Source organism: Felis catus, chromosome A1, assembly GCF_018350175.1.
Source record: "Felis catus isolate Fca126 chromosome A1, F.catus_Fca126_mat1.0, whole genome shotgun sequence".
NCBI classification, from domain to species: Eukaryota; Metazoa; Chordata; class Mammalia; order Carnivora; family Felidae; genus Felis; species Felis catus.
The window spans coordinates 234,615,466-234,630,730 of record NC_058368.1 but is presented as its reverse complement, the minus strand read 5'-3'; the positions used below and the strand labels follow the sequence as shown (position 1 = coordinate 234,630,730).

Genomic DNA, 15,265 nt, shown 5'->3' with positions numbered 1-15,265 from the left:
CTGGAGGCCAGGGTCCTCAGGGTGGTGGCAGGGCCTTGCTCCCTCTGCGGGCTCCACGGGAGTGTCTGATCCGCGCCCTCCTCGCGGCCCCGGTGCTTGCCCAGGTTCCCGGTGTTCCAGTCCCTGCCTCTGCGGCCACGTGGCAGTCTCCCTGCGTGACGCCACATGGCCTTCCCTCCCTGCTTGCCCACCCTGGGATTCCTCTTCTTATGGGGACACCACCTGTGGGGTGAGCACCAGCCTAGTCTCCTACCTCCTCACCATAACTTGATGACGTCGGCAAAGACCTTCTTTCCAAATAAGGTCACATTCGCCAGGCTCTAGGACCTCCACGCCACTTTTGGGGGACAGATTCAACCCCTGACAGACCGGCTGCTTGGCAGGCCGCAGGAGGCAGAGGCAGAAGAGGGCTGCGCCTGGCGGCAAGGCTGGGGGACAAGAACGCGGGGCTGTGGTCCCAGAGAGGGGCCCCCAGAGCAGGAGCCCAGCTTCACATGGCTTCGGGGCTTCCAGCCGCCAGCGGGGCGCAGGCCCCCTCTGTGTCCTCACAGGACAGGTAACGTTCCACCTGCTGCTACTTCCTTAGGGTCATGGAAACCGCCACTGCCCCCCCACCCCAAACCCAACGACAGGGTCATGGAAATCACCACTGCCCACCCCCTGAACCCAATGACAGGGTCGTGGAAATGCCCCACTGCCCCCCACCCCGAACCTGACACAGGGTCACGGAAACCCCCCACTTCCCCCCACCCCGAACCCGACGACAGGAGCCTGGGGGTGGCTGTTTGACCCTGACTGAGGAGCCAGATTCTGTCTCCCACGGAAGAGGCCGACCCACAGGGGTGGCAGGAAGCCAGCCTGGGACCCCAAGGCCCGGATCCCAGGCCCCACTCTGTGCCTCCCGAGCCAGCCTTCTGATCTACGAAAGGAGGGCTTTGGGGGAGAAATCTCAAGTGATTTCCACTTCCACCGCTCTGAACCCCACTTTCCCGCTGACTGATCTGGTAACTTCACAGTGGCCGGACCTCCCCTTCTCCGTGACCTTCAGCGGCAACCTCTTGACCTTCCCATCGCTAGTTCACAGACACCTTCCAGAGAAGGAGCAGAGGCTCGGAGGGGCCCTCCAAGGCCCCGGAGAGCCACTGCCGCACCTACCGCCCAGAACCCGAACCCCGCTCTAGCTTTTAACGTGCTTTCCAACAGCTGAGGCAAGAGAAGGTGGGCGGGTGGCCAGCAGAAGGGCCCCCAGGGCCCTGAGTCAAGGATGCACCTTTCCGGCCCCGCCTTTATCTCCAGAAGTGCTTGTCCCCGCGAGAAGCCACACGGCACCGTCACCCGCAGAGAAGGAGGCGGCAGACGTGGCTGTAAGGGCCCCGCGCCAGAAGCCCAGCCTCACCTCGGTGCCCCACGCGTGTCCCACACCGGACACCACTCCTCGCCCCCTGGAAGGAGGGGACGGGCCTGGCCGTCCCCGCTGGCAGGTCAGGGAACCGTGCACGCTGGCTCTGAGACGCGACAGAGGTGCCCTGGCACCATCAGGCTTCCTGAGCCAGAGGCTGACTGGAGGCGAAAACCCTGGCCAGCTCTCACCTCTCCTTGCACTCATATTTGGGGGCCATATTATCAATCGGCCATTAACGTACAAGAGGTCACGAGGGACAGGAAGTAGTGAACATATGTGTCAACACATGAGAAGAGAATAGCGTCCAAGGGAACGTGCCAGTCTGGCATCACTTACCTGAAGTCGGCACACACTCGTCTAACGGGTTAAAGGCGCTAAGAAAACCAATGATTTTTTTTCCCTCATGCATATGCAATTATATACGGGATACTGCCTCTCTCTGTATGTAGCTTCAAAATCATTATTACCTTTGTCAAAGGGGGCAGCTAATGAAAGTGCAACGCTGCATAATTAGTGAACTCTTTAATAATAAGGTTCATTTAATTGACCTTCATTTCTGGTTTCAGAATAAGTCTGACGATATTACTTGCCAGCCACTCCCAAAAGCAATAGTTGTACCATAAGAGCAATAATCTTAGGGCCTGAAAATTCATCTCTAAGTGAAAGAATTTTCTTTTTATGGCCGGAACCCTAAAATAATGGCAGCGCCCTGGGTAGAGGGCAGGGGAGAGGAAGTGGGAGAGAAAGGATTAGAAACTTTCTGACAAAGAGGCGCCGTGGTGCTCACAGTTGCTCTTGTCCCGTCCGCGCATTATTTTATAAGCACTGTGTAAGGGCACCAGTTGGTAAACACCAGAGGGCTGTCACGGCAGGGATACCCGGCTCCGTAAACACGTTTGCGCACAAGTGCTTACAAACGGGCCGTCGATCATGCCAGGAAGACTTTCCAGCCTGTGCCATCGTGTCCCAGGGTGTCTCTGGCTACAGGAGGTGTTGTGAGGTGTCTCTGGGAAGCGTAGGCCCCACCTCTTCTCTTCAAGACCTACAGCATCACCCTCGGTGCAGGGACAGCACCATCAACAGTGACCCGTGGTGTGGACAAGCCTGCACCGGTGTCCAATGAATCTGGGCTCCCACTGTGCCCTGGACCCGGGGGGGGGGGGGGGTCAGGAGGAACCCACTGCCCCTCAGCACCTTCCCTACCCCTGGCTGGTGTCCCATGGTCTCCTCTTCTCTTCTCCAAGCCTATGCTCTTCCACTGGGTTCCTGGAAGGGCAAGCAAAGAAGGGCTTCTGTGGCCTCATCATCACCGAGAGTCCCCCGCTCTGACAACTGCACAGCTCTGTGCAGAAGCCAGCATCACCAACAAGTAATGAGAGCAATAGAAACACAGTAGCCAACAATCCCGAAATTCTGAAATCCACAATTAAAAACTAGAAAGTTTCTGCAACTGGTATGTTGGTCCCAGGCCGACTCACCACTAGGGGAACGAGAACCCGCCAGGATCGGAATGGCGTGTGCTCCAAGGCAGAGACTGCGGAGAAGCAAGGAGGGCGGGCCGTGACAAGACCCCGGAGCAGAAGCAGGAGGAACATCTGACCAGCGTTCCCTCCAAAGGGCTCCCCTCGGAAGAGACGACCCGCGTTGCATGCAGAGCCACGCGGCACAGTTGCTCAGACGTGAGTTCCTCGTTTACACGTACCTTGTTCGTTTCATCTTCTAGCAAACTTCTTTTCTCCCCAGCAGAGGGGTACTAATTAGTGCGTATTAAGCACCTATTAATGGCGCTTCGCCTACATGGCCCTCAGGCATTGCTGAAAATGCAGACCTGGGTCCAAGAACCAACTGGTAACTGGGTTTAAAACCCTACGAGCCAACTGTCCCACGATTCTATACCCTCCCCAGCCCGCCCCACCACCATGCTTTTCAACCAGGGGTCACGAGCACACCAAAGGGACAAAAAGCACCAGGGTAAAACAAGGGACACTTTCCGTGCCAACAATGTTGCTCAAGGCAGACAAAGTTTAACTTCTTTTATTTAGAGCAAATGCAAGCCTATTAAACTAGACAGTATTCATTATTCTTTAAGTGAGACGAGTGATGATTTTTCAAAAAATGTTCTGTGGAAGGTCTTTTTTTTAATTCACTTATTTATTTTGAGAGAGAGAGAGAAGAGGGGAGGGGAGGGGAGGGGAGGGGAGGGGAGGGGAGGGGAGGGGAGGGGAGAGGAGAGGAGAGGAGAGGAGAGGAGAGGAGAGGAGAGGAGAGGAGAGGATTGGAGAGGAGAGGAGAGGAGAGGAGAGGAGAGGAGAGGAGAGGAGAGGAGAGGAGAGGAGAATCCCAAGCAGGTTCCATGCTATCAGCTCAAGAAACCTCGAGACCAAGACCTGAGCCAAAACCAAGAGTCGGATGCTTAACGGACTGAGCCACCCCGGTGCCCCATGAGGCAGATCTTCTATCTCTGCTTCCAGACCAGGAATCCAGGCCGGAGTCCTTCTCTGCTGTGAAGAGAGGCTTTGGTGAAAGGGTCCCAGGACACTGAGCAGCGGCGGGCCCCCTCTCGCCCAGCTGCAATGGCCCTACACACTGAAATCCCGGTCCATCTGTGGGCCTGCTGTTCCTCCCAGAGCCTCTCACCAGTAGACCTGGAAAGGTCCATAGAACTGGGCTCAGGCTGCACACGATTATGCTTTTAACTTCCTCTCCAAGTACTGTGCCGTGTTTGTGCTCACGGGGACCCCAGGCCAGCTCTACAAGTCTTCCTCCTCAGTGACATCTGGCCTGGACTCGGCGGGCAGCTCTGGGCTCAGCGGGGCTCTCTCACGGACCTGAGCTCGGCTTCCGGGTCAGCTGGGGGCTGGTCGGTCCAGGGGGCCTCCGCTGGGTAGGTCAGTCTACACCACGAGGTTCTGATCCTCCTGCATACCAGCCCTGACCTGCCCACGACGGCAGCCGGGCAGGGTTCTCAGGAGACCGCAGAAGCGCACACGGCCCCATGAAGCCCGCACTTGGCACTGACACGGCACCACGTCCGTTACCGACTGTCGGTCAGAGCAAGTCGTGAGATCGGCCCAGATTCAAGCAGGAGAAAAACAGACGGTACCTCCTGACAGAAGAGAGCGGACGTCACACTGCAGACGGGGAGGGGAATCATCGCTGCCATGTTTTGCAAACATGCAGCGTTTTCTCTTCCCATATGCTTCCATCCAGAACCTCTAGACCACAGCTTCCCAGGAACCTTTACCCGTTCCCAAGGACATGCAGTTGGGGGCCCCACAGACAGATGCGCGCACACGTGTGCATGTGCGTGAATGTGTCTGCCTAAGAAAGAGAGTAGGGGTTTCAGCATCATCTGCAAGAATGAAGCATCTGTAAATTGCACTTCGTTGCGTGGAGGGTCCGTGCATCTCTTATATTCCCTACCACCGCCAAAACACGCCCGCACGTCGTGTTCTGTTTCCTTTGCCAGCAGCTGTCGTCTTTCTCCTTTCTTTTTAATTCACTCACCAGCTATTCCAGCTCTATGTAGCCAGAAAAACAAGGACCATACCAGACAGCTCAATAGACAACATTTAATATGGGAAACTGTTTACAAAGATGTTAGAAGAGACAGAAAACCAAACCATGAGGCAACCCAAGGATTGGCTAAAGCAGGAGAACCCTCCCCCAGGATGGGAGGACTACCAGAGAGAGGCAGAGGTTAGTGGAGCCCAGAGGCCAGGTCCCCTGCAGGAGCTGGGTCCTCAGGAGGGGCCACAAGGCAAAAGCTGGAACCACAGCCAGCACATAGCAGCTGCCAGAAATACCTCCTGGGGTATTTCTGAAGAGAGAGGAGAGGATCCAGGGACACCTGCTGGGGCTGAAGGGAGGGGAGAGGGTCCTGGGACACCTGCTGGGGCTGAAGAGAGGGGAGAGGGTCCTGGGACACCTGCTGGGGCTGAAGGGAAGGGAGAGGGTCCTGGGACACCTGCTGGGGCTGAAGGGAGGGGAGAGGGTCCTGGGACACCTGCTGGGGCTGAAGAGAGGGGAGAGGGTCCGGGGACAGCTCTGGGGCTGAAGAGAGGGGAGAGGGGAGGGGGTCCAGGGACACCTGCTGGGGCTGAAGGGAGGGGAGAGGGTCCAGGGACACCTGCTGGGGCTGAAGGGAGGGGAAGGGGTCCTGGGACACCTGCTGGGGCTGAAGGGAGGGGAGAGGGTCCAGGGACACCTGCTGGGGCTGAAGAGAGGGGAGAGGGTCCGGGGACAGCTCTGGGGCTGAAGAGAGGGGAGAAGGGAGAGGGTCCTGGGACACCTGCTGGGGCTGAAGGGAGGGGAGAGGGTCCTGGGACACCTGCTGGGGCTGAAGAGAGGGGAGAGGGTCCGGGGACAGCTCTGGGGCTGAAGGGAGGGGAGAGGGGAGAGGGTCCAGGGACACCTGCTGGGGCTGAAGGGAGGGGAAGGGGTCCTGGGACACCTGCTGGGGCTGAAGGGAGGGGAGAGGGTCCAGGGACACCTGCTGGGGCTGAAGGGAGGGGAGAGGGTCCTGGGACACCTGCTGGGGCTGAAGGGAGGGGAGAGGGTCCTGGGACACCTGCTGGGGCTGAAGAGAGGGGAGAGGGTCCGGGGACAGCTCTGGGTTGAAGAGAGGGGAGAAGGGAGAGGGTCCTGGGACACCTGCTGGGGCTGAAGGGAGGGGAGAGGGTCCTGGGACACCTGCTGGGGCTGAAGAGAGGGGAGAGGGTCCAGGGACAGCTCTGGGTTGAAGAGAGGGGAGAAGGGAGAGGGTCCTGGGACACCTGCTGGGGCTGAAGGGAGGGAAGGGGTCCTGGGACACCTGCTGGGGCTGAAGGGAGGGGAGAGGGGAGAGGGTGCAGGGATACCTGTTGGGGCTGAAGGGAGGGGAGAGGGTCCAGGGACACCTGCTGGGGCTGAAGGGAGGGGAGGGGGTCCAGGGACACCTGCTCGGGCTGAAGGGAGGGGAGAGGGTCCTGGGACACCTGCTGGGGCTGACAAGCAGCAAAGACACCCTGGTTGCTGCAACCCTCCTTCCAATGCCGCCCACGGGCCGACCCAGGCCAGGAACCTGGCTGTGCACAGGGACAAACCATCTCGGTGGCTCACAAGGAAGGCCTGTTTCTCACTCTGCCCCAGTGCCCATCACACCTGGGTCTGGGCTGAAGAGCAGGTGTGCCATCCTCATGGCAGACAAGGGGGGTCAGGGCGGGTCAAGGACCACCAAGGAGGCTGTGCCGGGCCCTGGAAGGGCCCACACTTCATGGGACGGCGCCAGTCACGCGGCCCAGCCCAACACGGATGAGAGAGCTCCGTCCACGCAGGGTCCCCATCAGCCCCGCGGCGGTAGGCAAGAGAGGTATTCCTCTTGCAGAAAGGGCAGCTGTATTAGTTCCCTGTGGCTGCAGTAAGAAATCACCACACGCTGAAAACGACACAAATGTATTTTCTTACAGTGCTGGAGACCAGAATTTTGAAATCGGTCTCACTGGGCTAAAGTCAAGGAGTCGCCGGGGGTTCCTTCCGCAGGCGCCAGGGGAGAATCCCTTTCCTGTCTTTTCTGCTTCACATCACCCCAACCTCTTACCTCCATTGTGACTTTCCCACTTCCTCCTCTGATCTCCTGCCTGTGGTTCCCCCATAAGGACACTTATTGTTACTTTGGGCCCACCTGGATCATCCAGACAGCCTCCCCATCTCATGATGCTTAACCTAATCCCAGCTGCAAAGTCCCCTTTGCCGTACAGGATAGCATTCCCAGGTTCTGGGGGTTGGGACGTGGACGTTCAACCACCACAAGCAGCACTAGCTCGATCCACCAGCAAGGGGTCTGGAGCGATGCAGGGTGCAGGGACCAGGCTCCCACACCAGGGAGCACAGCAGAGGAAGGGCAGGGAGGTCTTCCGGAGTCTCCTCCCAGCCTCTTCTTTATCAAGAAACAGTCCTTGCGTGCAGCGGGGGCTCCATCCCACCCATGAAGGGAAGAAATTCACAGCTCCTCGCCTGCCGAATGAGCTCATGAACGGTCTGCTGCTAAAGTCTGTGCAGCCCGGTGTCGGACTCTCGGACAAGTGAGATAAACAACAGTCATAATTCAGGTGTCCTACCTCATAACACATTGTGTTTATTAACACACTGGCTAAGAGCTCCAGCTCCAGAATCCATCTCCTTGAGCACTATGATTCCTACAGGCTGTCACTGGAGGCCACCTCGGTTCTACAGGCAGGTCACAACATGGCCGTTTGCATCATCAAGGCCAATGGAAGAAAGAATGTCTTTCACACCAGTCTGCTAAGACGGCATCTTAGGTGATGTTATGTGGTCTGGGAAGGCACGTGTCCTCTCCTTGGTTACACTCTATTGGTTAGGACTCACAGGTTCCACCTGCACTCAAGGGAGAGAGGATTATACACGAGTGTGACTCATTGAGAGTCATCTTAGGGTGTATCAACCAGACATAGAGACAGAGAGAGAGAGAGAGAGAGAGAGAGAGAGAGAGAGATGATAGATAGACGATTGATAGATGATAGATAGCCCATCGATATATAATAGATGATTGACAGATGATTGATAGGTGATAGATAACAGATGGACAGATGGATGGATGAATGGATGGATGGATGATGGATGGATAATGGATGGATAGATAAACAATTGATAGATGATAGCCCATCAATATATAATAGATGATTGATAGATAATTGATAGATGATAGATAACAGATGGACAAATGGATGGATAGATGAATGGATGGATGGATAATGGATGGATAGATAGACAGATGATAGATAGACAATTGATAGATGGTAGATAGCCCATCGATATATAATAGATGATTGATAGGTAGATAATTGATAGATGATAGATAACAGATGGACGGATGGATGGATGAATAGATGGATGGATAATGGATGGAGAGACAGATGATAGATAGACAATTGATAGATGATAGATAACAGATGGACAGATGGATGGATGGATGGATAATGGATGAACAATTGATAGATGATAGATAGCCCATCGATATATAATAGATGATTGATAATTGATAGACGATAGATAACAGATGGACAGATGGATGGATAGATGCATGGATGGATGGATAATGGACAGATAGATAGATAGATGATAGACAATTGATAGATGATAGATAGCCTATCGATATATAATAGGTGATTGATAGATAATTGATAGATGATAGATAACAGATGGACAGATGGATGGATGGATGAATGGATGGATGGATGATGGATGGATAATGGATGGATAGATAGATAAACAATTGATAGATGATAGCCCATCAATATATAATAGATGATTGATAGATAATTGATAGATGATAGATAACAGATGGACAAATGGATGGATAGATGAATGGATAGATGGATAATGGATGGATAGATAGATGATAGATAGACAATTGATAGATGGTAGATAGCCCATCGATATATAATAGATGATTGATAGATAGATAATTGATAGATGATAGATAACAGATGGACGGATGGATGGATGAATAGATGGATGGATAATGGATGGAGAGACAGATGATAGATAGACAATTGATAGATGATAGATAACAGATGGACAGATGGATGGATGGATGGATGAATGGATGGATGGATAATGGATGGATAGATAGATAAATAGACATACGATAGATAACAGATGAATGGATGGATGGATAGGTAGATAAATAAAAGACGGATGGATGGATGGATGGATGGATAGATAGAAGTTCACTCAAATGGAAAGTTACTGAGACAACCCCAAAATACATTATATTGGAACTGTCAGTAGACATACGGCTATCTTGTTCCAGGGAGAGCAAAACTGAAACCACCAGAGGAAAGCTGCAGGCAAACACACTTGGTCACCACATAAGAGAACTTTCTGACAATCCATCGTTCAGAGGTGGAAGGAGGGGGTGGCCTGGGGACGGACCAAGTTCTTCCCTTGGCGCTCACAGAGAGGCCCTGGGGACACTGACGCTCCTCTGCGGAGGGTTCTCGGCAAAAGCAGTCGTGGTCCCTGCCACCTGAAGGCCCAGGCTTCTTCCAGCTCTAGGTACCAATAACTTTCCATCTCCAAAGTTTTGAGAATGGATTCCTTCAAAACTAAAGGGACCCCGGCCCATCAGAGATACGGAGTTTAGAAGGCATCACGGCTTTGCGGGACCCCGGCAATGGTGACCATCTCTAACATTTTAGCCCTGGCTGGGAAGACAGCAGCCAGGGCATAGTGAGACGGTGCGTGGGTGGAAGACAACGGGGGAGGAGTGATCCACACTGGGGTCACTGACACTAGAAATCAAGAGAAAGGAGAATTCCAACATTTGGTCTTCAGCTGAAACCAAACAGACGTTTAGAGAACGGAGAGGAGCTTCGGGTAAGACGTACGTAGTTCAAGTCGCAGCGACTGAGAGGGGAACCTCAAAGTATCTCAGATCCGTATCATTAACGGCCCTCGAGGAAGACACGGGAGCTGAGAAGCTTGCTCGTGGCTGGTCCGGTGGCAGCGCGCTCCACGTCTCGTGCCCCGCGAAAGCCTGGGGATGTAAGCACAGGATTTCGCCTCCCATGAGGCCCTGGCCCAGGACCGGAAGCAGTCTCCCGGAAGCAGTCTCTCTCCCTGCTCCTTCTCCGTCCTACTCCTTTACCTTCCGCTCCTACGGCTGGGATCACTCACCTCTTCACAGCGATCTTGAGAGACAACATCCCAGCATCCATCCCAGAGCTCTTTTTGCAAAGCCCCTCTGGACCTCAGCCTCCTCCGTCTGAGCGAGCGGTTCCCGAGGGCTCCATCTGCCATGACCCCCCCCCCGCCAACTCCAGGGGTAGGAGCCATGTGCCGAGAGGGTGGAGAGGACAGGGGCTGCAGGAGGCCGGTCGTGGGCTGCCCACCTCAGAGGACATCTTCGGGGACAGGCGGCCGTCCGGTCAAATGAGGTGTCCTTAGAGGGCAGTGTCCCATTTCCAAGAGTGTGGTTACAGATCGGCGCTGCTTTGCTCCCAAAAGAAACGGACCTCTCCCGGCTCCGTGGTGCCAGCAGGCCGCTCTGAAAGGCCACGCGCACGGCATGTTCCCGGGCTGTCCACAGCCCGACCGGTGCCTACTACACGGCCAGAGCCACACCAGCAGCTACAGAGGAAAAGGGCTGTCCACGGAAGGACAGCCTTCCGTGGACAGCCGCAGCCAGCTCTCCAGCTTGGGGCAAGGCAGCCCAGCTCCAAGCCAGTTCCGCCGGCCTGGGCCCTCGGCCGGGACTCAGCTTCTCCGGATCCGCTTCCATGGCCAAGTGGGGAGGACAGAACCGTTGTGACAATAACCTTCCTTCAGTGTCAGTGTCCTTCTCTTCCTCCTCCTCACCCTTCCTGGGAAGAAGCCTTCCACATGCACGGACCTCTCACCTGTGCCCTGGGTGACCGTCTGATCCACAGCCCATTCCTTGCAGACGTCACACAGATGGGGGAAGGAGCCACCAGGTCCGAGAGCGTCACTCTGGGCCCACAGGGCCTCCTTCATGTCAGACCTATGCAGGGCACCCAGCCATGGGTCAACCAAGGCCAGCTGGCCGGAGGAAGGCCAAACGGCAGGGGCAGACATGCGTGAGGACAGAGGACTGATGACAGAGCGGTGAGATTCAGCCGTTTTTAACCTTGGGTGGCTTGAATCAACACTGCGCCTCTCATCACAAGAACACTGGGGGAGCACAGCATACTTTTCCCCCGGCAGGTAGGGGCCCCTCCATGGGCTGTGAACCCAATTTAGTGGATCACCATTGCTTCTGGGAAGAGAAGGAGAAAGAAAGGAGGGGAGGGGAAGGGAGGGGAAGGGGAGGATCGGGTAGGTCAAAGCTCACACGTATGGCCAAAGTAGTTATGATTCTGTGAAGCTTTGGGTAGGTGGTCCTGGAAGGGGATGTAAACTGTATTTCTGACCAGGGGTGCACTGAAGCTATTTGAAAGCAGAAATGGACGTACTGACCTTGGCATGAGCCGGCCAAGTGCACACAGAGCCACCCTTCCCCTTGTTCCAACCACGGCCTCCGAGCCACACAAGAGTCGGGGCCGGCTTGTTCGGGGTCTGCATCCCTCCTCCCCAGCCGGCCTCCTGCATGAACGTGGACGCCCGTGTCTGGAAGGCGAGAAGGGGACACATCTCTGATTTCCTTGGCCGGACACGGCCATCGCTGTGGGGCCTGCACCTCCCCAAGCACTTCCAGTGCTCCCGGGACCCACACGTCCCAGCCCGGGGAGATTTTCCGGACTATTTGGGGGATTAAGGGAGCGAGCACGCACACGGCCTCGGCACACGTACACGACCGCTGGAAGGACACCCAGAAGACCTTGAGCTTTGGAGGTCTGCCCGCCTGTGCAGAGGGTCCAGAGAACAGGTGCTCAGCCACTCGGAGGTCAGTCCCGGCTCAGGGCTTCCGAGCTCCACGCTGGGAGACCTACTCGGGGCCTCTCTCTGGCTAGCAATCTGGCAATAATTATGAAAATGTATATACGTGCAACTCCCCTTCAAGAAATTAATCTCAAGGGATACCCTCCGATGTCGTCGGTGCTGAACAAAGGTGCATCCTGTGGTATCTGTGCTACAGCTGAGACAGAAGGGCCCAAGGACCACCCGACGGAGACAGTGTGGGTGCCGGGCAGCGCATCCTGGGGACAAGGCTCTGGTGCCAGCCTGAGGTGGCCCCTCACATGCTGACGGGAGGGCATCTCCAGAGATACTGTAAGTAAAAACAGTGAGATGCTGAACAGTGTGTATAATGTGATCCTGTTTGTATTTTTTGAAGTTTGTTTATTTTGAGAGAGAGAAAGAGAGCGCGAGCAGGGGGGCGGGGGGGTGGGGACAGAGAATCCAAAGGGAGCTCTGTGCTGACAGTAGGGAGCGCTTCGCGGGGCTCCAAGTCACGACCCGTGAGATCATGACCTGAGCCGAAGTCGGACGCTTAACCGACTGAGCCACCCACACATGCTTCTGTATGAGGAGAAGCGTGGACGTGTACTTAGAGCATCTGTGGTTGCCGGGAAGGTATCTGGATTTAATAAGCTGGGGGCTGGAATATGCCATTCACACCGTACTGCCTGCATTTTTCAAGGTGGAAAACAAGCACGTGAGATAACAGCGCTAAGCACGCTCTCTGATTTCGCTTGCTGTACACTTGTACAAACAAGACCGCTGAAGCTTAACACGAGACGCAGGAAGAAAAACCGGTCCAGATCGATACCGCGTGGCCCGCCTTCTCTATGTGGGGAGGCCGCGATGCTCTGTGCGAAGAGCCTGGCTGCACACTGCGCACGGTGAGTAAACGGTTATTAATAACAGTAATGACGGCCTCCATTTGCTCCTGCAACGCCGTCGGCTTCACCGTGGGGCAGGATATACGCTGAAGACGGGCCTTCGGCTTTCCACGCCCATCTCGAACTTAAAGAGGTCAGAAGACAGTTTACATGAAAGGCCCATCTCCTGTTCTGCTCTCTGCCGGGGCCCCAGCTGCTTCCTTTGATTAAATCCGCCGACAGCCGTGTTAGCCTCCCTTTGGGACACTAAACGCTCCCATCTGCACACACTCGCAAATTCATAAATGCCTCGGCACACACGGGATGCCCACAGGCTACAATACGTGCACAGGTCCCCGAATGTGGGGCCCCGCCCAGTTAACAGAAGGGTCCTGCAGTGTCGCCTGGGGTAGCACACAGAGAGGGCGGGAAGGGAGGACGGGGCGGAAAAGACCAGTCTCTCCTTCATCCTGAGCGCATCTCACACTCGGCGCCTCCCTAGGAGGGCAGCTGAGACGGTCTGGACAGAGCTCAGGGCCTTCGCCGGAAGAAGCGGGGCAGGGGTGGGGCTGGAGGGCAGCAGACCCTGCAGGAACCCAGCCTGGAGAAGGGAGAACACAAGGACGTGGAAGAGGTGACGGCAGATGTTGGGGAGAAGCGGGGAACGCGTGGGGCAGTGGGCTCTGAAGAGGCCGATGGCTGTCCCCACGCTCCCCAGGCCCCCGCTTCCCCTCCCCCGCCCCCTCCAGCTGCAGGACGCTTTAGAACCACGGGGCACCCAAGGCTCTTGCAGCTCAGGGACCCGGGGCTCCTCCACCTGGCCTTGGAGGACCAGAGCCAGCACTGGCCGCGGCGGCCTCTGGAGCCACTAAGAAGGACCACACGGGCAGGGACGACGGTGAAGCCGGGTCAGAGGCGTGACAAGGACCTGGGGCAAGGCACTGCCGAGGCCACTCAGCTCCCTGGCGAAAGGAGAAGTGGGTCACAGGCTCCACCTGCTCTTGATCTCTGGCGTCCAGATTATCCCCCGGCGCCCGGGATGAGCCTGGGGAGGGCCCTGCATCCTGCCCCTTCTCCTTCCACACGCTGTCCACGCAGCGGGACCACACGTAGCTTTGTACCTGCGGCTCGTAATACAAAAGACACCACGTGTGCGCCAAGTAAACTAAACTTGAAACACTCCTAGCGCTGCATCTGGGATCTAAATTTACTTCCACGAAATTTAAGGTTTTGGCCTTAAGTTACCCCTACAAGTAAGCTTCTGCGGGAAAGAATCGACGTCAGCACCTGCTACCTGGAAATCCAGGTCTCATGTCCTGAATGTGCCAGAAGGGGCCCTGTAGGTCACCTGACAGCTCCCTTTCCCAGTCCCCTCCCTCCTGGCCTGCCTCTGCCCTACAGGCCGTAAAAGCTAAGATCTAGATCCCCTCGCCACCCTCGCGATTCGGGGTGCCCAAGAGACACCATCCTGGCCAATGAGACGCGGTACAAGCCCCTCAAGGACACAGTTCCTCCAGAATGAAACGGCGAGGCCTCCGCGGTCGCGGTCTTTCTGTCACCCTTTGCCCATTCCTCTTCTACGTTCTCCCTGCCTGGAATGCAGTCGCTGTGCCCGGAGGGAGAGCAGCCATCTTGTGATGTGAAGGCAAGACCATTTGCTACAAGTGGCATTGACAAAGATGTATGGCTGTGGAGCCTGGTTAATGCTTGGGAGGGGCTGTAGCTGCTCTGGGCAGACAACTTCAAATCGCTTGCCACGGGAGAAAGAAATCTAAGCCCCATCTTTTTTCACAATTGTTAGCTGAACCTTCCCTAATGTGCTGCCTACACACCTGTAAGAGTGATAGAGGCTAATAATGATGGCAACCAAATAAAACTAACAAAATGAAAGCAATGAAATTATACACGCACACGCGTACGTAGTTATTTTCAATGTATATTGCAATTATCCAATGAGATAAGTTATACAACACTGTAAGTTTTAAAGCATTATTGGTGCCATTATTCTACCTAAGATTGCTCATGCCCTAAAAGCCTTTGAAACTTGAAAAGAAAGTGGACAAAGTAAATGCCTCTGGGTCCTAGTGAGAAATCCCAGCCCAGGTGAGACACCATTCCCCAACAAAAATGGAAAGGTGGGAAAGCCCTCCTGAAAGACAGATTCTCACAATCCGGCTTCTCTCGCACACGAGTCCCTTCTTCGTTTACCGGGCAGTAAAAGGCCTCGCAGACTGTAACTCGGCCACAGAACCCGACGACCGGACTGCGGGAGTCGGAGCAGAACACGGGTCAGGGCTGCGGGAGGAAACGAAGCCCCAGAGCCCACAAAGTGCCAGCAGCGGCGGGACACGGGAGGGACGGCCCCACCTATCTGCTGCTTAGCGGATTTCTGATTCTGCACCAGACGATGCTATAAATAAAGCCAGGAATAAATATTCCGTCAGCACATCCCTTGTTTCCTCAGCCTGTGTGTGTTCAGCTGCAGAGCGAGGCTGGCCTCCCTTCCCACCCTCATTATCCTAACGGCGCCCCCCCCCCACCAAAAATGGCAAAGAAGACAGCTCTTGTGCCCCCCATTGGT

At 55.5% G+C, this 15,265-nt stretch overlaps 1 protein-coding gene across 4 annotated transcripts in view; it reads right to left on the bottom strand.

Moving 5' to 3' along the window:
- The window catches only part of MED10 (mediator complex subunit 10), a 175,424-nt gene that overhangs the window by 148,343 nt on the left and 11,816 nt on the right, over positions 1-15,265 (bottom strand). Inside the window, exons 4-5 of one of the 4 annotated variants that reach the window (XM_023239703.2) lie at positions 9,793-9,941; positions 6,820-7,777 (exon numbers count right to left, since the gene is read on the bottom strand). The exons of 2 other annotated variants lie outside the window; for them this stretch is intronic. In XM_023239703.2, the coding sequence (XP_023095471.1) occupies positions 9,798-9,941 (144 nt within the window). In that variant the 3' untranslated portion in view covers positions 6,820-7,777; positions 9,793-9,797. Of the gene's footprint in view, positions 1-1,909; positions 2,669-6,819; positions 7,778-9,792; positions 9,942-15,265 lie in introns of those variants that run through there. One more of the 4 variants, XM_023239707.2, reaches the window with a different exon arrangement.